The sequence below is a fragment of the Lipotes vexillifer genome, unplaced genomic scaffold, assembly GCF_000442215.2.
Source record: "Lipotes vexillifer unplaced genomic scaffold, Lipotes_vexillifer_v1.1 scaffold588, whole genome shotgun sequence".
Taxonomy (NCBI): domain Eukaryota; kingdom Metazoa; phylum Chordata; class Mammalia; order Artiodactyla; family Lipotidae; genus Lipotes; species Lipotes vexillifer.
In genome coordinates this window covers 808054-829651 of record NW_006778148.1, presented here as the reverse complement: position 1 = coordinate 829651, position 21598 = coordinate 808054, and the positions used below count along the sequence as shown (strand labels likewise).

General features: G+C 48.9%; 1 protein-coding gene across 2 annotated transcripts in view; it reads right to left on the bottom strand.

Annotated features, from left to right (window-relative positions):
* Positions 1-21598, bottom strand: part of CDK5RAP2 (CDK5 regulatory subunit associated protein 2) — a 186840-nt gene that overhangs the window by 64113 nt on the left and 101129 nt on the right. For both annotated transcript variants that reach the window (XM_007451495.1, XM_007451496.1), the window contains exons 17-20: positions 20399-20508; positions 17642-17770; positions 10458-10553; positions 8445-8632 (exon numbers count right to left, since the gene is read on the bottom strand). In XM_007451495.1, coding sequence (XP_007451557.1) covers positions 8445-8632; positions 10458-10553; positions 17642-17770; positions 20399-20508 — 523 coding nt within the window. The remainder of the gene's footprint in view (positions 1-8444; positions 8633-10457; positions 10554-17641; positions 17771-20398; positions 20509-21598) is intronic.

Below are 21598 nucleotides of genomic sequence, written 5' to 3'. Positions count from 1 at the left end.
GAAGAGCAAACAGATTCATAAGGTATGCATGACGATTGCAAGGTCTGCCCACCCCCCCGGGCCCATCCCTACATCCAGGGGCAAGTATGGCTTTGGATGAATCTAGCCAACCTGGCAGATCCATGAGCCACCTGGTCCATCAGGGTGCACAGTCGGTGCTCAGCAAAGGTATCGAATGAAGGGATGCTGGGAACTGCTCTGGATAAAAAGAGCAGTGGCTTTGAAATCAGACAAAATGGCTTCAGATTCTAACTCTGTGATTCTTGGAAAGCAAGGTGAGTTTTCCTCCACAGGATGCTGTGAGGATTAAACGAGAGCGTGTATGGGTAGCAGATGCTTCTCACGCCCCTTGCCACACGGCCTGGGCCTCCCTGGGATTTCAACTACAGCTGCGTTGACAGCTCTTGTAGACAGACAGTCCCTCCGCCAGCGCCCACAGCATCTCTCTGCTGCCTTGGGCCCTTTCCCAGAGCTCTCTGAGCCGGCCAGCAGGGCAGCGGGCAAGTGCGGACCCATGTACAGCTCCAGGGGAAACCCTAACCAGTGGAGGAAGAGGGCTGTTGGGTGAATGTCCCAGTCCTTCAGAGGGCCAGCACTGACGCAGGGTCTACACCATCCCTCAGAGGGTGGCTGGCAGGGCAGAGGCCCAGCTGCCCACAGCAGCAACCAGATCATAACGCAGCCTTCCTGGCTTTGCCTCCATCCCTACCTTAGTCTCCCTCATCCCTCCTTCCTTCTGCCTGGAGTCACATCCCAAATAAACCACTTGTACCCAAGTGGTTACCTCAGGCTCTGCTTTCCCAGGAACTCAAACTAAGCCAACAAGTAGACGACTATGGAGCGGTCCCAGAAGAATCCCTCGTGAGTGTGTTTCTTGGGCCAGACGCTATCATGGGCGCTGGGGCTGCAGAGTGCCTGCAGGGCCTGGTGTTAGAGGCAGATGTGTAAACAAATCACTACTCCACAGGCTAAAAAGAGAAACACAGGCACTGTGGAAGTCTGGGAAGCTTACGGGCAAGCATCCCAGGGTGTCCAGACTGGGGGTGGCAGGAAGAACGCCAAAAAAGGGCCTCTAGAGTTGATGAGAGGTTAGCTGGGGGAAGGGAAATGGAACCTTCTAAGCATGGAAAACAATATGAACGGAGTCAAGACACACTGTGGAGAGCAGGGAGGTGAGGCTGGAAGGTGAGGTAGGGAGACCTCAGCCATGTTAAGGAAGGGAGAGCCACTGGGAGGCTCTGTGTGACGGAGTGCGTGGCCACACACGTGCCATGTGTTAGAGAATGAATGGAGAGATTTCCCGTCAGGACAGTGGTGAGAGTACACTCAAGAGCCCCTACCACCTGCTCTAAACGTACGTAAATGACAGCAAAACAGACAAGACAAAAAAATGGTCAAGGTGCACTACAGGACTCAGAATCAAATAAGATGTATCCAAAGGTCAGAAACAGAGGAGGAGACCCACTGCCATGATAAAGAGGGCACCCGCAGAAAGCGGAAATTTAACTCCCATGGTTGGAAGAAGACCCACGCAAATTTCACGCCCCTAAAATAAGACCTAGAGAGACAAGTCAAGGCAACTTCAAAAGCACCGCACAGGGAGGCGGCAAGGGTGGCGGGCAGAGCGGGGCTGCTGACACAAACCACTGCTGCAAACAAAATCCACTGTTATGAAAGACAGCAATCGGACAGATGAGAGAGTTCACACTCGAGGAAATAAAAATAATAAAGCAAACTGAAGAAAACTTAAAATAAGTATGTGTCAATCATCTAAAAAATAAAGGGGAAAAAGAGACTCATAAAAATGAGAGGAAGTTATAAAACTGAGACAGAAAATTATAAAAAAGAAGACTGGAGTGGGGGCAAGCACTGAGGGAGGGCCAACTGGAAAGCTGTTGCTATCTTCTGGGAAAAAGAAGATGTGGTCAGGATGAGGGGGGTGGAGCCAGGAGAGAGACGGGGGAGAGAAGAGGCCCTCATCAGTGCTAGATCCTTCTGCTCTCTGCAGTTTCTCTCGCCTGCATTACTTCAAAACACCTCGTCAGAGACCGGAACGACGGACTGCCTTAACATACCTTGGCCTCCCCTTCCTCTGTATCTTTGTTACCACTGGAAGTGGCAGGTACCTTCATGTTGTCTTCCCACTGAGCCCTCTAAGGGCAGGGATGAAGCCTTAACTCTTATCTGGATTCCTAACATGCAGCTCTGGGGCAGAATCAATTTAATTCAACTTAAACAGCTACAGCACACTGAAATAGGGTAAAAACTAAAAGTATGAAAAACAAAATTAAAACGTGTGGTACATTTTTCACTTCTAATATGGAATCATCTAGACTACACAAACCATCTTAAAATTTAGTAAACCCAGACTTCAAAAAATATTTCTGGTACTTCAAGCATGTTCAACTAAATTTTCCTTTCCTCTCCTTCCCTTAATACAGATTGAAAATTATAATAACAGTTGCTACTGAGCCAGCCAAAGGAGGACCATTACTCACCACCAAACAACACACAATAAAATCCAGGGAAAAAGACTTACAAATGGGTAGTAAAAGGTGGTGAAAGAGGCCATTATGGGGCTTCCCTGGTGGCGCAGTGGTTGAGAGTCCGCCTGCCAATGCAGGGGACGCGGGTTCGTGCCCCGGTCTGGGAGGATCCCACATGCCGCGGAGCGGCTGGGCCCGTGAGCCTGCGCGTCCGGAGCCTGTGCTCCGCAACGGGAGAGGCCACAGCAGTGAGAGGCCCGCGTACCGCAAAAAATAAAAATAAAAAATAAAGAGGCCGTTATAATATACTAAAGTGGCAGAGCTGCTAACATTTCAAGTGTTACTCTGCTAGAAATCTGAACAGCAGATTCATTAAGCTATCGCCATAATCAGGACCTTTTTAATGGTTCAGTCCGAGGGTCCTGTCAGAGGCCCAAACGTTGTTTATATACCCTGAGCATCTTTGCCACATAGAAGGCATAAGGGGAAAGGAACTGACATTTACTAAGCACTTAACGGTGTGCCAGATCCCTTAAATACACTAAATAGCTTTAGTCCTCACAGTAAGACTGAGATGGGGGCTGTTACTAACCCCATTTCACAGATGAAGAATACAGGCTCGTGAAGATTCAAGATGTCCCCGCAAAGTGGCTGAGCAAAGACTGCAGATGCAGACCTTTCTGCCTCCAAAGAAGCACTGCATTCTTTCTAGTTTTCTAAACTTAAACCTTCTGCTATGATGCTGAGCTTCTAACTGTCAGCACATTCATTCAAATATTCATTGAGCTTCTCCCGTTTGTCACGTAAGGCGGTGGAAACGCATGGTGAAAAAGAATCATGGTGCTGACGTTTCACTGAGGAGACAGACATCCATACAGACACGGGTAACTAAATAAGACAGTGCAAGGCAAGGACAAGTACAAGGAAGGAGGAACGGAGAAGGAGGGGAGGAGGGCGGCAGTCCTGAGACAAAGTGTGGAAGCAGGGATTCTTGTTAGACAAAGCGGTCAGGAAAGGCCTCTCTACAGAGCTGAGACACCACCACATCCCGGGAAAAGAGCCTGCCAGGTAGCGGGAACTGCTACTGCAAAGACCCTGAGGTGAGAGCAAGCTTGGATGACTGAGGAACAGAAAGGTGAGTGTGAACAAGAGAGGTAGCTGATAAAGACACAGAAACAGGCAGAGGCCAGGCCAAGGAGCTCTGATCTTACTCTAAAGGTAACGGAAAGCCACTGGAAAGCTTTAAGCACAGAAGAAACATAATCTCATCTAAGTTTTTGAAAGCTGGCTCTGGCTCCTCTGTGGAGAATGGCTACAGAGGGGCAAAAACGGAAGCAGGGAGACAATTTAGAAGGCTGTGCTTTTGGAGTCCAGGCACGAGATGTGACAGCTTGGACTAAGCTGGACTAACAGGGAAGCCGTAGAGACGTGAGTGGGTGGATTAGGGATCCATTTTCTAGGCGGAACAACAGGACTTACTGATAGTTATGAGGACTGTGGAAGCTACATCTTAGGCCACAGCAGTGCTATTAAGTGACTCGTGGAAGAACAGCAGAGAAGCACATTAGAACACGGGGTTGGGTTTTAAACCAATTAGAGGGACTTCCCTGGTGGCGCAGTGGTTAAGAATCCGCCTGCCAACGCAGGGCACACGGGTTTGATCCCTGGTCCGGGAAGATCCCACATGCCGTGGAGCAACTAAGCCTGTGCACCACAACTACTGAGCCTGCGCTCTAGAGCCCACGAACCACAACTACTGAGCCCACGTGCCTAGAGCCCGTGCTCCACAACAAGAGAAGCCACCGCAATGAGAAGCCCGCACACCATGACGAAGAGTAGCCCAACCAGAGGAAGCCCACGCACAGCAACGAAGACCCAACGCAGCGAAAAATTAAAAAATCAATACATTTTTTTAAATTAAAAAAAATAAAAGAAAATAAACCAGTGAGAGTTGAAAGCGCCTGTCAGACACACAGGAGGAGACAACAAGTAGGCAGCTGACCATCTGATCTGAAGGGGGGAGTCTGGGCCGTGGGTATGAATTTGGAAGTCACACAGCATGCTCTGCAGCCGTGGAGAAGGGAGGTACAGAGAGGGAAAGGGAGCTAGAGCTCCGGGACACCCCAACACCCAGCGTCCAGCATCTGGCAGAGGAAGAGGGGCCAGCACAGGACACTGAGGAGGAGAGGCCAGTGAGGGAGAAGGAAAATAGAGAGGGGAGCTGTGAACAGAGGCCGGGGAGCGCGGCCACCGCTGCGGGAGAGCAGACACTGGCCACTGGATTCACAGCTTGCAAACTGGCGTTGACCTTGGTAAGTGAAGCAAAGGGTATGGAAGCACTTGGACTGAGATGAAGAGGCCTAGGTAACCCCTCACCTGTCCCATCCAACCCCACCTTCAGACCCGGGCTTGGTCAGCTACTCGCGCTACAGGCGTTCTTGGGACAGGTCACACTCTGTACCGATCGTCACTCATTTCAAAATGAGCGCTCAGCACCGCCCGGCGTCTTCCCTTCTCCCCTCCCCAGCTGACGACCTTGCCCTGCTCAGGGGAGGGGAGCGTGGAGGAAGCAACCGTGAGTGCCCATCCGGAGGGACCAGCATGTGCCCAGGCTCTGAAACGAGATGAAAGGGGTCTCGTTCCAGGGACTGGAAGGACTGTGCTCCAGGGCCAGAGCACAGAAAGCAAGCAGGGGACAGTGTGAACAGGGCCGAAGGAGGGGGTCGCCAGATCACACGGGGCCTGGCAGGCTGTGCTAAGGATTCTCTCGTCCCAAGAAAAGTGGAGCGTCTCCGAGGGGTCTTAAGGAGAGGAGTGACTTCACTGCATTTTAAGTAACCGCTCTGGATACAGCATGGAAAACAGACTGCAAGGGGGACGGATGGCTGCAGGGGACTAGAGAGGAGGCAACGGTGGGGATGCCGGAGAAGTGTGACGGAAGCGGGGAGTGGAGAGGAGACAGGGACGGGAGGAGCGCATTTGGGAGGTGAAGGAAAGGGGAGGATCGAGGAGGACCCCGGGTTTCTGCCTGAAGCCCACAGACCCAGTCCCCCTGCAAGCACTCGCCGCATCCTCTCCCCCGCAGCCCGCACACCCGAGTCTCCTTGGGTCTTTCTCTGCTAACATCTTCAGAGCCCTCGCCAGCTCCACGCTCTGCTGGTCCCTTACCTGTCCCTTCACCATGCCCAGAAGAGCACACGCAGGTTTTTTAGGAGAGTCAGCCTCTCTGCTTCTACTAGGTATGGCTCAAGAATGTAATACTAGCCTTGAAAGAAAAAATCCCCAAGGGCTCCCCTTTTAGACTTTCTCAAATGTCACACCTAAGTTTAGCTACAAAGACTGAAACACTTAGGTGATAAATCCTAAACCATGTCCTCTAGGGAATGGGGCAAACGAACCAGAAGCACGTGAAGAGAGGGTTGGGAAGCACACACATGGTGAAGACCATGGGAGAGCAGGGCCAGCCAGCCCGTCCTCCACGAGCTGACCCTTCACTCCAGCCCCGGTGAACGAGTGCTCGGCTTGGTCAAGTGCAAGACAGCTAACCAAGCTAAGTTGCTTCCTTATTCCATCCCAGTGGATGGGTAAGTTGAATCAGATTTAGTCCTGGGGCCCAGCTACTCTGCTAGCCTGTTAGGCCCCAGGGTGGACGGCTAGAGGGTGGCAGAGCTCAGAGGCCTAAGTCTTGGGCCTAAGCCTATCGCACTCCACACCAGGGTATCAGACATGGGCTCAGCGATGAACACAGAGGCCTGAATCACGGGCTGGCCGACGTATCTTGCATATGGTATGAATCTTACCTGAGGGTAACGGGGAAAGGGTAGGAGTAACTGGCCAGGCACATTTCAAGCAGTAATATCACCAAAGCCCCACTTAATACCAACCTGGATCCATATGTACACACATTATTTCATTTCATTCTCACAAGATCCCTAAAGGGTCGATAAGCCCCCCCCCCCCCCCCCACTTTACAGGTGAGGAAACCAAGATGGGGAGATAAGTCACAAGGTCTAAACGGTACAGCTGGACCGGAGCACAGGTCTGTCTGACTCTAATACCCTGCTTTTTGGGGGGATCAAAACACCGAACTCCTGGAGAGACTTTCTGGGCAGAAAATTAGTGTTTCCCTGGCCAATGAGAATCCTAGTTACCCAAGCGGTCTTTTTAAAAGACCACAGCTGGGCCTTCAGGAGGGCCCTCGGAGCCGTGACCCTGCCGTCCTGGGGCTCAGCGGTGCACCATGAAAGGCAGCTGCACGGAAAGCAGGATCAGAGCAGCAGATCCCGGCCAGCATTTAAGAAAGCCTTTTCTAACACTAGAACTGGCCCACGATGGCCTGGAAGCTGATGGAACAGACACCTACAAGGGAACAGGTAACTGAATGGCTGATGTCCCAAGCTTGCCTGCAGAGTGTCGGCCCGTAAAGCGCTTTAAAACTGTAACGAAGGGCTTCCCTGGTGGCGCAGTGGCTGAGAGTCCGCCTGCCGATGCAGGGGACACGGGTTCGTGCCCCGGATCGGGAAGATCCCACATGCCGCGGAGCGGCTGGGCCCGTGAGCCGTGGCCGCTGAGCCTGCGCGTCCGGAGCCTGTGCTCCGCAATGGGAGGGGCCACAGCAGTGAGAGGCCCGCGTACCGCAAAAAACAAAAACAAAACAAAACAAAAAAACAAAGCTGTAATGAAGTCTACATTTTCAAAAATCAGGAGATTGAGCATACAAATTTGGGGCTTCTACTGAAAGACTAGAAGCTCTGAGGCCACGGGCTGGCATGACAACAATGATTTGGGGCTGAAAAGCTCCTCCCTGCCAGGAGGGAGCATGTGGGCCCCAATTCCCTGCACTCCCACCAGTCCATTGTACTTTCCCAGGTCACATCACCCAAGTGCATTCCTAGGTGGTCCTCAGAGAGGGCGAGGTGCATCTTTTAACTCTTCACACAGGAGCCCCTGATGCCGAGGAAATCCTCCATTTCTCAAGTGTCATCATGGTCACCCAACTCCCTGTGATAATATACCAGAACAGCCACTGGGCGTGTCCCCCTAGCATGAGGACTCATGCTAGAAAAATGTTAAGCAGATGTCAGGGGCTGGGGAGGGTATATAGCCTCCCGGGGCTCACAGAACACTACCGTCCTTTTTCAGCTGAAAAAATGTCTACGCGGCTGAGCCCACCAAGGACATGAGAACTACTAGGCTCCTGCCAGCCGTCCTGGGTGGTGGTACCAGCTCCCTTTCTCTGTCTGTGCTGGAGAAGAATGAAAGGTTTCACTGAACACACGCCACATGCGAGCCATTCTCCTTGAACAGCATTTTTTCCACTCCTCACAGCAACCCCAAGAAGTGGTCAGAGAAACGGAGGCACTGAGAGAGGAAAGCAAGCACAGCTCCCTCTGGCTCCAAAGCCCAGAGCAGCTGCTACAGTGGCCTGGAAAGAATGGGAAAGAAGGGAAATCTGCTCCTAAAGGACTAATTTTAAAAATACAAATGTACGGAATATTTCTCCCTTTTCGTTTTAAGGAAAACACCCTGTAGTGTTATATCCCGGCAAATATAATGAGAAGGGAATTGTAGTTCAAGCTCAACATGAAACAGCAGGGTCACAAGTACAGTGGCAGTTTTTTAAGCTGTTGTAGAAAGCGGAAGGGATTTCGGGAGGGCTGATTCCTCGCGCTGACAGCCAGGCAGCCCTTTCCGGGCTCTCAGGAACAACTCTGAAGGAAGCTTTCTCTCTCCTCTTTATGCTGGCCTTGCATGCGGCTTTGCTGAATGCGGTCCCCTCGCAGCCAAGGAGCAGGCAGCCTAATTACTTAATTGCATGACTGGCAAGATTCCTTCCAAGCCATTTCGGGAGCTCTCCCAGGTAAATTACACAGCACCGCCATCTAAATCCATTTAGCAAAATGAGTTTGTTCTCCCCTCAAACCAGAGACAACTGCAGTGTCTGGGCCCCATGTCTACCTGGATTCCAGTAACCATATGGCCTTCTCGCTGAAGAGAGGGGCAAGCAGGCTCAGGAGCTCGCCTTCTTCCAGACTCTGGTCTCCGGGGCAGGCGGATTTCTGGGCTCCGTCGGAGTCTAAAATATTGGAATCCGTGTGCCTTAAATATCCATTTTTGCAGCCCCCTTTGGAATTGACCTCCACAATCTGCAAATCAAAGTATGTGGTCAGATAATGGACTACAAAGGAGGGGAAGGGGGTTATGTGGAAGAGAGAGGATGGAGACAAACAGTGAGGAGTGAGGGCAAGTAGACCCGAGAGAAAATGAAAGGGAAGAGGGAGGGTGCACGCGGTCCACACACGTTCATCTGAGGGCACGGAGGTGTTTACGTCACTTCCTCTCACCCTCAGTTTCCTCATCCGTAACTAGGCACAGTAACGCCACCACCCATGGCGGCTACGAGAACAAAATGAGATGGCTGGCCCACTTAAGTTCCTGGCGCAGTGTCTTACCCGCTACAGCTGTGTTCCCTCAGCCCACGGCCTACTTCCTGTAAATTCTTTCTAAGAAGGGTCCGGAACATTGTTAACTGCCATTAACAATGCTTTGGACATTTATTATATGCTTCTTGCAATGCATCCCCCTCATTATATGTCAGAAAGCCAACCTCTTTACAGACACATCCTAATTACTGTGACTGATTTGTCTCATCAGGACGGTGGAGAGTTCCTAATTCCCATGGAGACGTGTTCTTTACAGATCCACCTTCTTGGGTCGCTGAGGGTCCCAGAGGAGTGGTACCAAGGAAACATCTAGTTAAAGCCTGTGCTGGGCATGTCTTGAGGTGCTGCAATTAGCATTCTTTCTCCCGCTTTCCAAAGCTGTAAATTTCTTCTACCAGTCTATAAATAACTCCTCTTGACTTCATTGCTGCTGGTGATATACACACTGGCCATCACACCCGTCTCTCCACATGTGTAAAATGATTAAGATTTTTAAACGGAAGACAAGACCCACACAGATGAGCCGTCATTAATAGGGTCTTGTTTGCCACCAATCTAGTCATTAAATCCACCTAAATAAGCAGCCTCCACCAAAGGAAAAGTCTAGAATATAATAATAAAAAGAGCAATTGCTACCATTTACTGAGCACTTAGTACGTACCTTCTCTTTAAATATCACAACAATTCTAACCAGGAAGCGGTGTTATTATCTTCATTGATGGGGAAACTCGGACTTGGGGGTTAAGCAAGGGTTAACCCAAGGTCACAGAGATCGTGACCAAGACTCAAAATCAGACCTGATTCCGCAGCCCCCACTTTTAACTGCTTTGCTCTCCAAAATGCTCATGAGAATGATCTCTCACTCAAGACCCCACGAACCTGAACACCCTGAAGGCCACAAACGCCCAATCTGCAGCCTCCTGTCTCCCACCACATCCCAGTCTTTACGGTTCTTTCAACCCTGGAGAATATTTGCTCCAAATGTTCAGCCTCAGTGTGCCTGGAGTGAAATTCTCAACGACACCCAGATGACACTAAGCTGGGTTTCAGATCAGGAGATTGCAGACGGACCCAGAGGAAGAAAGTCTGGTTCTATCAGTGGCTCCTTACACTGCACACAGATGATCTGGGAGTTCACAGCAGTCCAGAGACGAGGGCTCTGGCCCCAACTCTGTCCCTGCCTTACTCTGAGCGCCAGATAAACCATCTCCCCTCCTAGGCCTCAGTTTCCAATGCGTAAAATGAATGCGTTGGGTCAGAGCTCTAAAGAGCTGCCCAGGTCCAGTGTCCAATGCCTGCGACTCTCCTGTAACAGCCTCGTTTTTATTTGCAACTGTATGTTTTCTTTCCTGGTTCATGACTGGCTCTACCACCACGCCTGTAACTTCCAGAAAGGAAGAGACCTCCTCCCTTTGCTCCCCGCTGGCACGCGGCAGGCACTCCACACAGATGGAAGGAACAGAAAACCCGTCGGACTCGTTCCAGACTGGAGGCGGGCTTGGGCACAGAGAGGGGCAGATGTTCCTACCTTGTTCCTCTGCTCCAGACACTCGCCACTCAGCAGATTATTCTTGTCATCCTCTCCAATTCTGCTTGAGTCCTCGTCCTCCTTGCTAGCCAGAAGCTACATGGAGCATGGAATGGTGTGAAAATGCAACCCGAAAATGAGTGCAGCATGAATATGTATGAATAAGTCGGTGATGTCTTTTTTAAAAGATGCAGAACAAAAAACAAACCAAAAAAAGAGGCAGAGACAAATGCCAAAGCCATGAAATAAAAATTAGCCAAAGTCAGAGCTGCTAGTTCTGGCAAATCACACACAGCTGCCTGGGATCATGCATAATTTAAGGACAAATTCCCCAAGAAATAAGTAAAGCCATTTCCCCCTGACCTCGCATGGCCTTCCTGAGCTGCTGGAAATTGACTGTGCTGTCCGCTGTGCCGCTCCCATCCCTGCCATTGCTGAATTCACTTTCAGATTATATAAAAGTAACAAGATTTTGGAAAACAGCTATTGATGGACTCGAAACTATCAAATAGAGAGGAAGCAGTAAATGAAATTTATGGTGTGCCCAATTTATGCATCCCTTCTATTTAGCCCAGGGGATAAACCTCTTTTTGTACTGTCACACATCTGAGATGGGCAGTCTCAGCCACACTACCATTTTGCTGACAAAAAAGTCCTCATCGTTAATGAGTAGAGTATCAAGCTTCCCTGACAATAACTTTATGCTTTTGAAAATGAAAGAGAGTTATTTCTAAAGACTGCGTAAATCCCTAATGCTCTAAAGAAGTGGAAACCCCAAAGCTTCTGCAGTTTGCATTCTACAGAACAGACAAATTCAGTGTTCTCAACAGGGCCAGATCTCAGCTCTCTGGAAGAGGCAAAATTCTAGGCATGAGACACCCGGATTAACCAAATAAAAAGTGAGAGGGAAGGCAGCCAACGCTGTTTCAAAAACTGTACCAAACCTCATCTCACCAATGAAATAGTGACCACTGCACCAAAGCGTTAAAACATGAGCTGAGTCCCAGCCGCCTGCTGGGCGTGTTGTACATACGACGTATCTAAGGTTCTATCTCCATACCGCGATTTCATGAATTCCCACATTTAGTCAATCACCCCATAATTTTCCCAGCCCAAGTTAAACTTTTCTGATCTTCCTTCTAAAAGAAACCCTTTTTTGGAAGAAGAAAAACAAAACAAAGCAAACTGACTTCACAAAGTCTTTTATAGAAAACTTCCCAGGATCCGAATACATTCAACCCAACCATCCTAATCAGGATCAAAGAGGACTGATGAGTCTACGAATCTTACTACACTATCAAGCATTCAATAGGCTAAACATGTGTAAGAGTATTTCCTAAGGTATAAAAGTTTCTAAATATGGATGAGGAACTCCTCTCCCTCTGTTGGTTTCTTCCCTCATTATTAAAACACGCTCAAGTTACCAACTAGGAAAATCAAATTTGTCGGTGGGAGTATAAAATGTTAAACTACTTTAGAAGAAGTATTGGCAATTTCTTATAAAGCTAATAACCCTATGACCCAGGAATTCCCCTCCTAGATATTCATCAAGAGAAATGAAAATGTATGTCCCCATAAAGATTTGTATATAGGGCTCCCCTGGTGGCGCAGTGGTTGAGAGTCCGCCGGCCGATGCAGGGGACATGGGTTCGTGCCCCGGTCCAGGAAGATCCCACATGCTGCGGAGCAGCTGGGACCGTGAGCCATGGCCACTGAGCCTGTGCGTCTGGAGCCTGTGCTCCACAACGGGAAAGGCCACAACGGTGAGAGGCCCGCGTACCGCAAAAAAAAAAAAAAAAAAAAAAAAAAGATTTGTATATGAATGTTCACATCAGCTTTTACCATATAACCAAAACCTGAAACAATCCAAGTGTACATCAATAGCAGAATGAACAAAGAAATTAGAATATATCTATACAATGGAATACTACTTAGCAATAAAAAGGAACAAATTATTGATTCACGTAACAACATGGATGAATCTCAAAAACACACTGAGTGAAGGCAGCTTCACACAGAAGAGAAGATGCTTTATGATTCCGTTTCTATGAAAGTCTAGTACAGGCAAAACTAATGGTGGAAGAAAATGAGAAGAGCGGCTGGAGCGGGGGCGAGTGAGAATCGACTAGAAGGGACACGAGGGATCGTGACAGAAGTCTGGGTTACACAGGTACATACATTTGTAAAACTTAGCAGAGACTTACGACTTCTATATTTCATCGTGTGTAAATTTAAACTTAAAAGAAAAAATAACTATAAACACATATTGAAGGAAAAGATATACATGTTGCAGTATTTAGGGGGAAGCATATTGATGTTTGTGATCTATACTAAAATTTATCAAAAAGATATGATGGCTGGTGGGAACAGTTAATAGTAGAATCTAAAGGGTGAGTATATGGGTGTCCACCATGAAGTTCTTTTCACTTTGCTAGAATTTTTTCATAATAAAATGCTGGGGAAAAGCCGCTCTCACTTGAAAAAAAGCAAAATAACTACGTTTTTCCTTCCTGGTTCATCAGCAGCTCTGGTCACTGAGTGCTGCCTGCCTCTCTCCAAGCTTCTTGAAAGAACTCTCCATCCTCACCTTCTGCAACGTGGCTTTTGCTGCCAATGCCCTCCAGAAACTGCTCATGAAAGCTCCCCAAGACCTTCTAATGCAGGAGATGGAACCAACCCTCCTGGGATTAGGGAAGAGGCAGCGAGGCGCTCCTCCCCAACCCTGTGGATCAGAGAAGGGTCTCCCTGAAGTTTAGCCGAGCAGAGTACCGTTAACCCATGTCATTCCAGTTGAAGCAGCAAAAGCATCCGAGTCATCCTTCATTTCCAGAACCACAACCACACCATGACTCAACAGACTGAAATAAAAATTCTCTTTCACTTCTCTTTACCTCTGCAGACGTGGTTAAAATTAAAAGTCAGTTTCCAGCAATGATCGAGAAATTCAATGCTGTGGACACAGAGAAATGTCCCACATGCCATACGTGACTTATCAGTTTTCAAAGGCAAGATCCCAGAGAGACCGATGCGTCACTGCAGGCGGGCTCTGTTTCGGGCCCACCACCACCTGGAGAAGTGCCCCACACCTCCCAGCGCCCACTGGCTCTTCCTTCACTTCCCCACCCTCACCGCTCCTCCATCCACCACCACGTGGCCTCGGTCCCCCTCACTCTGCTGAAACTGCCCAGGTCACGAACGATTTCCCAGCACGCCCTCCCTAAGCATCGCTCCCTAACAACTGCACTGGCCTGGTTCTCCCCCTGCCTCTTGAGCTATTCTTTCTTGACCTTTGGAGGCCCCCTGCTTCCTCCAGGAGGAAATTCCCTTGACCTCACAAGAGGAGGCCGGGCCCGTCTCCACGCCCGCGTGCACTCCTCCAGGCCCTCGCCAAGCTCCGCTTCTCTGCATCACGGACTCCATGGGGCAGGGAACGTGTTTGTGTTCAGCTTTAACACCAGTGCCCGGTGCTCAAGACAACACTGCTAAAAGGACAAACAAATGAATCAAGACTTTTTCAAAATGACAGCTGGAACCAACAGGTTTTTGGGATTACCCCGGTCTTGCTACTCCAAGTGTAGTCTTTGGAGCAACGGAAGTTTGTGAGAAATGCAGACTCCCGGGCCCTGTGCCAGGCTCACTGAGCCAGAATCTTCACGTTAACAAGGTCCCCAGGAAATTCACACGCACGGTAAACTTTAGAAGCACTGCCCTATGGTGTTGCTAAAACAACACTGAACAGAGTCAGAAAAGGGTTTAGTTCCAACTCTGCCGCTAATTTACTAAAAAAGTAAAATTAAAATAGCTGTGTTTTACATATTGAGTGCCTACTACATGCCAGGCACGGTGCCAAGGGCTTTATAAATCGGGTACAACTCATAATAACTTATGAAGTCAAAATGTTAGAAACTTCCTCCTTTCAATGAAATTCAATCTGCTTCTGACAAACCAAATTTTATTCTGTTGATAATAACAGATGTTAACAAGCACCTTCTACTTCTGAGTATCACTTCTGTCCTCTGAGTCACATGAGGTCTATTTCTTTTTTTATTTTTTTTTTGCAGTACGCGGGCCTCTCACTGCTGTGGCCTCTCCCGTTGCAGAGCGCAGGCTCCAGACGGGCAGGCTCCGCGGCCATGGCTCACGGGCCCAGCCGCTCCGCGGCATGTGGGATCTTCCCGGACCGGGGCATGAACCCGCGTCCCCTGCATCGGCAGGCGGACTCTCAACCACTGTGCCACCAGGGAAGCCCAAGGTCTATTTCTTATTCAAAAGGACGGCCCTACGTATATCTGAGTTCAATTAAATTATGCCCCTTAATCCATGTTTCCTCTCCATGCCAAAAAAAAAAAAAAAAAAAAGCAGTTTTCTAACCATCCCCTAAAAATGACAACATAAGTAAATAATGACAGCGACTAACCGTTTCTGAGCGCTTGCCCACGAATCCCACCCCCCATGGGTGACAACTGCACGTCACACAGCTCATGGCTTACGATGCTCACCGCCCCCCCGCCGCCACTGCAGTCCGCTCAAATCACTCCTGAACGGCAATTCTCAACCACACCGTTCTGTAATACATAAACTATAACCAGTAAATAAATACAAGGAAATAGGGGCAACCTCATTACAGATTTTTTCCTTTTTTTCTTCATGTACTTTAAAATAAAAGGATGCCTGTTCTTGGCCTTTTGTTGGTTTGGCTGGTTTTTCAGTGACCTGCCCGCATGCAGGGAATAAGCGCTGTGTGCCCAGCAGGAGGGAATCCAGCCCAGGGCCACCGTTTTGAAGACACAGCTGCCAAAATGAATCAAGGGCTTCCTACTCTTTATAGCCTTTGTCGAATTAAAAGTTGCGGAGGCAGGGGTGTGTAATACGAAAATAAATCACGTGCCTATTTTATATACATATCTCTCTGTGTCTGGACCTTTGACCTAGCCATTACTCACCTGAGAACACAGTCTAAGGAAAAAAAGCCTAAACCCAGAAAATGATTTGTGTCCAAAGACATTCATCAGGTAATCTAAAATAGTGCATCACCGGAAATATCTACAGGTCCAACAACGGTGACGCAGCTAGCATCCCTAAGATGGCATAAGAGGTTATAATACAGCAGCCACTGGAAAGAAACAGGAAACAGGACTGTGTATGTACTGTGGGTGGGCACGCACACGTTCAAATACACAAATAGAGAAGGAAAGATTCCAGGATGTTAATTAACTGTGTTTTAATGTGACAGGATTAGGGGACATTTCTTTATTTTCCAAGTTTTAGGCAATGCTGTGGGTTAAATATTAGAGGAAAAACTACTGAATTTTAAAAATACAAAATATATTTGCTGCCTTTTTTTTTTCCTTTTCTGATTTGTAGGCTCCCAGAGCACTGGAGCAGTGCCAGCCCCTACTCCACAAGCCCTGCTGCCCAGAAGAGGCTGTGGACCACGGAGGCACTTCCCGTTTGTCTCTGCCTCGTTGTTCATCCAGAGAGCCACACACACTCCCAGGGAACAGCAGCCTCTCCTTGCTGCCATCCCACCCTCACCCCTAACAACCTCTCCTCCCTCAGCTCAAGATTATCGTGGAAGCACCATCCTGCCCGTGCGGATCTTCCCATCGCCTGCCGGGGAAGACAGGGCCTGTGCTGCCAAGGACACGACTACTCACAGGGAACATCAAATTGATGTGCAACCTGACAAATGACTCCAATCTGAATCGGCTGCTATTAAGATCTCAGAGTGGCAAGAGGAAAATCCCTCTGTTCTCCAAAGGACATAATAGGACATTTAACAGATTTCTTTCAAAGGGCAAATGAACAAACACTCGCCATCTGACACTCAAATGAAGCAGGTGACGAATGGGCTGCTTATTAAAAATGCCACAAAAAAAAAAAAAAATGCCACGTTGGAAAAAACAAACCAAGAGACTTGTTTCTCCCTAAATGGACTGCAGATATTCTTGCTTTTCAAAATTATCTGGAGCCCTGGAGACTAAGCTCAATAACATTCCCTCTCTCCAAGGCAGCAGATGGCCAGAGCTCAGCATAAACACCTTTGAGCGTTTCCCACCTTGAAGGTGGGAGGAGACAGCTTAAGGCTGACAAATCTTTCCCCAGAAATGGTGTGGCAATGAGACCTCCATTTACCTGGCACGCCAGGCTGAGTTCAAGACAACCCCAACCAGGAAGGTTCTGGGGGATCCAAGTACAAAAGGCCCTAGTGCATTTCATGATGAGAACAGTTCCAGTCTTCTGAAACTAACTAGCATAACACAGGCATGGAGCAAGGCGCTTCCTGGGGGAGCGTCAGGCCAGGTAGGGGCTAGAGGGAGGAAGTGGCAAGCTCTGCCTCGCTGTCACAACATCAGGGCCCTCTACTGTGCGGTCGGGTCGAGAACAGAGAAAATCGGAGCCAACACACCACAAAGATGAGCAGAGAGCCAGAGCCACAGGGTGAAGAGGCTCCCTCTGCTTTCCCTTGGGTGGGCTAACGGAATGGGCCCACACCCTCAGTGAGTACAAAAGCCCGGGTACCACACGCTCTTTAGGGCAGACACCAGATTTAACTTGCCGTGGCCCTTCCAGACTTTCAAATGCCACCAGTGGAAAACTCCCACAGTCAGGAAGCTGAATTTGTGGGCTCACGGAACGCCGACTCTTTACTCCCTGTCGGGTCGTCGGTACACAGCAGAGTGCAGGGGTTCCTGGGTACGCGTGGGAATAAACTGCACACATCTGGTCAAATCCAGAAGCCAGATGCCGTGGGAGTGAGAAGATGCATTTAGAGGATTAATACAAACAGTAAATGAAAAGTATGTTTTCTCGTTTGTTTTTCCATGGTAATGGGTTCATTAAGGCTGCATCTACACTACCCAAGTTACGTGGGTGATGTGGCAACTCTCCAGGACCCTGAGACCAGACCAATCATCCAGATGTGCCATCTACAGCCCAGATCCCAGGGCCGGACTTGGAGTCCAAAGCATTACGGAACACCGAGTGTGTCCACGCAGATACGACCCAAACGTGCAGAACGCTCCGACAGACCTGCTGACCTAAGAGGGCCCTCAAACCCCGTCCACGGCAATGGGAGTTTCAACAGAGACCTCCCCAGAAGAGATGCAGCCTGGAGACGGGGGGGGGGGGGGGCGCGTTACTCTTTGTAATTAGCAAGCGAGGACGAGAATATTCTTTCTTACCTCCATCTGATCTACCGACTCAGGCTTGTCCTCTCCCGGGAAACCCATGCAGGAGAGATCAAAAATAGTTTTCTTCAGGTGCTGGTTGTCCGCATACAGCTCCTTCACCAGCTGGATAAGGTCACCGACCTAGGAGATAAGAGCAGGAGAGGAAGAACACAGGAAGGAGGCAGCTGTCTGCAAGCTAGGAAGGGTGCTCTCGCTAGAGACCAATCATCTTGATCTTGGACTTCCCAGCCTTCAGATCTAAAACAAAGAGGTAAGAGGTAACCATAAGAAGCAGCTTTCACCCCTAGGACTAGGTGAACAAAAGAAAGAGGTTCCCTCAGGTGTAACGAAAGAAACGGAAGAACAGCTTCAGGGCTAACAGCACATTTTGGCTTCTGTAAGAAACTTACTTGCTTGCTTGCTTGGGGCGTGAAGAACCGGGTTCCTGATTGGCTGATTCGAAATTAAACAGCTCCCTCCCGCCTTGGGGACTTCCCGCCCTGTGAAGGGTATAAAATCCTCGCCCAACTGTTAGTCGGGGTCTCACTTACTTCTCTCCGAGTGGGACCCTGTCCGGACAGTTTGTGTAAGCTTCTGTACTTGTATAAATCCTTTGCTAATCTTTAAAAAAAAACAAAAAAAAAGAGCAGGAGAGGACTGACTACCCATGGGTACACTGCTGCCTCCCGGGGCCACGGCCACGGAGAAGACGTCCTGCATCACAGTCACGGAGAGTCAGGTGGCCTGACTCCAGGCTTCAGGCTACCCTGGGTACAGTGAGAAAAACACCAGCATTTCTGTATTCTAACCCCAGCGCCAGACTTCAAGGCAAAGAGATCCTGGGCAAGCTGCCTGGTCTAAGTCTCCATTTCTACATCTGTGGAATGGGTTGTCGTGAGAACTGAACGTGATCACGGTCACAGCACACTACAGCCCTCGGCACGGTCTAAGTACTCTGTCCATGACAGCAAATATGACCTCTGTCTTGTACTTGAGACCCTCTGGAGGAAAATCCCCCAAGACTGAAACTTCTGAGGCTTGTCAGAGGCTTATTTTACAGCATCCACCTTCCTCTTTCTATGCCTCTCTAGCACTGTCCAGAATAACAACAGTCCTCAGTTATAAAGCAACTCACAGCTGCTAAAATACTCCCACAAGCTTTAGTCAATCGTTCCTTACAAAAATCCCGAGGAGGTGGACAGCAGTATGACTGTCCCCGTTTTACAACAAGAAGCCCGAGACACAAAGAAGTTCACTGCCCAAGGTCCCAGAGTTGGGGTGCCTGGAGAATTAAGTGACATACAACAACAGCCAAAGTGCCCGGTCGTGTGGGCAGGGGCAGCTGCCCGCAGAGAGGCAGAGCCGGGCCTGGACTCCCGGTCCAGGGCTCCTCCTTAAGGCACAGGTCTTGTGAGGCCAGGTACATAAGCATCTGAGCAGACACCACCTTCATTCCCTGCAAGCTTCAAATCACAACGGCTAGTGATTTTCCAAACCCTTCTTAAGGGGGTAATCATTAGCCCCTCAAAGAAAGTGGGAAATCCCACCCTGACCACACACAGCAGGTGTCCACTGCACCAAAACATGAACACGAATTGGACCCAACCTCAAGGAGGTTTACATCATAGAGGGAAGAAGAAAACATTCTGATTCTACAAACGTTCACTAAGTGCCAACAAAGGGAACTAGCTCCTGCCCTTAACACAACCATAGTAGGTACGAGCAGTGGCTATTACCACGTCTAGTTTCTTCATCTTCGAAACACTAACAGATGCCTCAACGCTTCTTGTTCCACTCCTCCCAAAACACCAACATCTTTATAGTTCTCCTTCTTATCTCTTCTGCATCTTACATCTGCTGTTTTTCCTCTCTCTCTCTCTGCTGAAAAAGGCTTCCAACTAGATAAACTCCTATTCAACCTCCAAGACCACTTCAGGTCTCACTTCTGTTGAGAAGTTTCCTGCGATCCAGTGAGTACCTCCCAACCCCCGACAGCTAACCTCTCCTTCTCGGCTACCCCTAAACCTCGCACCTCTGCCTATTACAGCCACCCTTGCACTCCACATTGCCACTGCTCCTTCACATGTCTGTCTACTCCGCTGGCATGTGAGTTATTCCCAGACAGAAACTGAACCTGTCATACATAGATGGTAATTTTATAATAAATCACAGTGTCCTCTGAGCTCACACTTCCTGTTCTTATCAATGGCTCTTGGAACCTTGAAATACAAAGCCACTCTAACCACACCAATGATCAACAGATTGAAAAACCTTTCCAGTTTTAGAAAAGATTTACTGATCAAACCTGAACCTTTATTCTTTCAAAGAGCATCAGTTACCTCCCACTATGTGTGCCAGGCACTGGGAAATCAGAAATAAATAAGATACACTCACTCGCTTTAAGATGTTCACAGCCTAGTGGGGATACAGAAGAATAACCAGATAATTATAGATCAGTATGAGAAGGACATCAATGCAGTCAGGTACAAGAAGAGAGGAAAATGACCCGAGGGAAAGGTGGCTAATTCTAGGGGGGATAGAGAGCATTTCCCAGGGGAGACGGAGCCTGGGTGGGGTCCTCAAGCCTCAGAAGGTGTGCATCAGACACGGGTTAGGGACTCCAGGGAACGTACATCAAGGGGAAATAAGACAGGCAGGGAGAGAGGGAAGAGAGGCGGGGAGAAGGGCTTTCAGAATCTTACACCTCTGATCAGGAACCCAAGAGACAACAAATAACCAACAAAGCACTGACAGTTAATAGGTCAATACCTTTTCCTTAAGCTCTTCTTGAGAAAAATGTTCCACTTGAAACCGATTGTGCTCTTCAAGGCAAATACTCAGATAAGATGTCTGATCACTATAAAATGAAAATGGTTCTCCTGCACCAAAAGAAAAAAAAAGTGGGGAGGAGGAGAAAAAGAACATCAGAATTAGATCCTTCCCAGACAATTCCCCGTGCAATCCATCTAAGGCACTTTGAACTGGGTAGCGGGGGAAAGGGAGATAAGCACACATAGGGAGTTTAATGCACCACCTTTGGAGCAAAAGTAATTTTCTTCTTTCTCTACAGGCTGGTATCTCAAGGTATGGTTTCATCGTGGGCTGTAGGCTTTCACTGTGGCCAACTCTGAATTATAATTTGCATATCCAGTGCTGTACCTGGAGACCATTCTGAGTGGCACAAGCAAAAAGTGATTTTCAATTTAAATGAGGGAGTGATTCTGTTTAAGTGAAAATACAGGAAAATCAGATGTGAGCCTCAAGGGTAGAACTCAAAAGTGCCTGATGTGTTTTTTACCGGCCCCAGAGCCCTCCATGGGAGCGAGCACACCGAGTACAGAAACCGCCTATGAGATCTACGATGAGAGACTCTTGGGTGACCCACGGAAGGGTCGGCCTTCTCTGCAGCAAAGGTCACACTCTCACAGGGAGCAAAGGTGCAGAGAAGGGTCACGCTATTCACTGAGTGGAGTATATCCACAAGCGTGATCTCACTCAACACATGTGGGTAAGAGCTGATAGGCCTCATAGAGAGGAAAGAGCTAGACTTCGAAGGAAGGTGTCCTGCCTCCAATCTGGGTAAATCAACCCCCACTGCCACCTCGGTTTCTTCACCTGTAATGTGACGTCAATGCCTACTCGATCCAGTGGGACAACGGTCAGGATCAGAGGTGAGAAGTTAAGTGCCTGCCGCTGTGCCTGGTACACAGCAGGCGCTCAGGAAATGTCAAACCTACCACTGCTATTACTGATTGTAAGCAGGAATTACAATCAGTAATAAGGAAGAGAAAGGAAAGGAAGGCTAGAGATAAGGAAAGGAAAACGCCAACCCAGACACCACGGGGCTCAGGTTCTAGCAAAGGAGGGAGGCAAATACAGCTGTCATGAGCACAGCACAGCAGGTACCACAGGACCCTCCCTAGCTGAATCCACTTGCGGTCATGACAGTGTGAAAAGCGATGCTTCAGC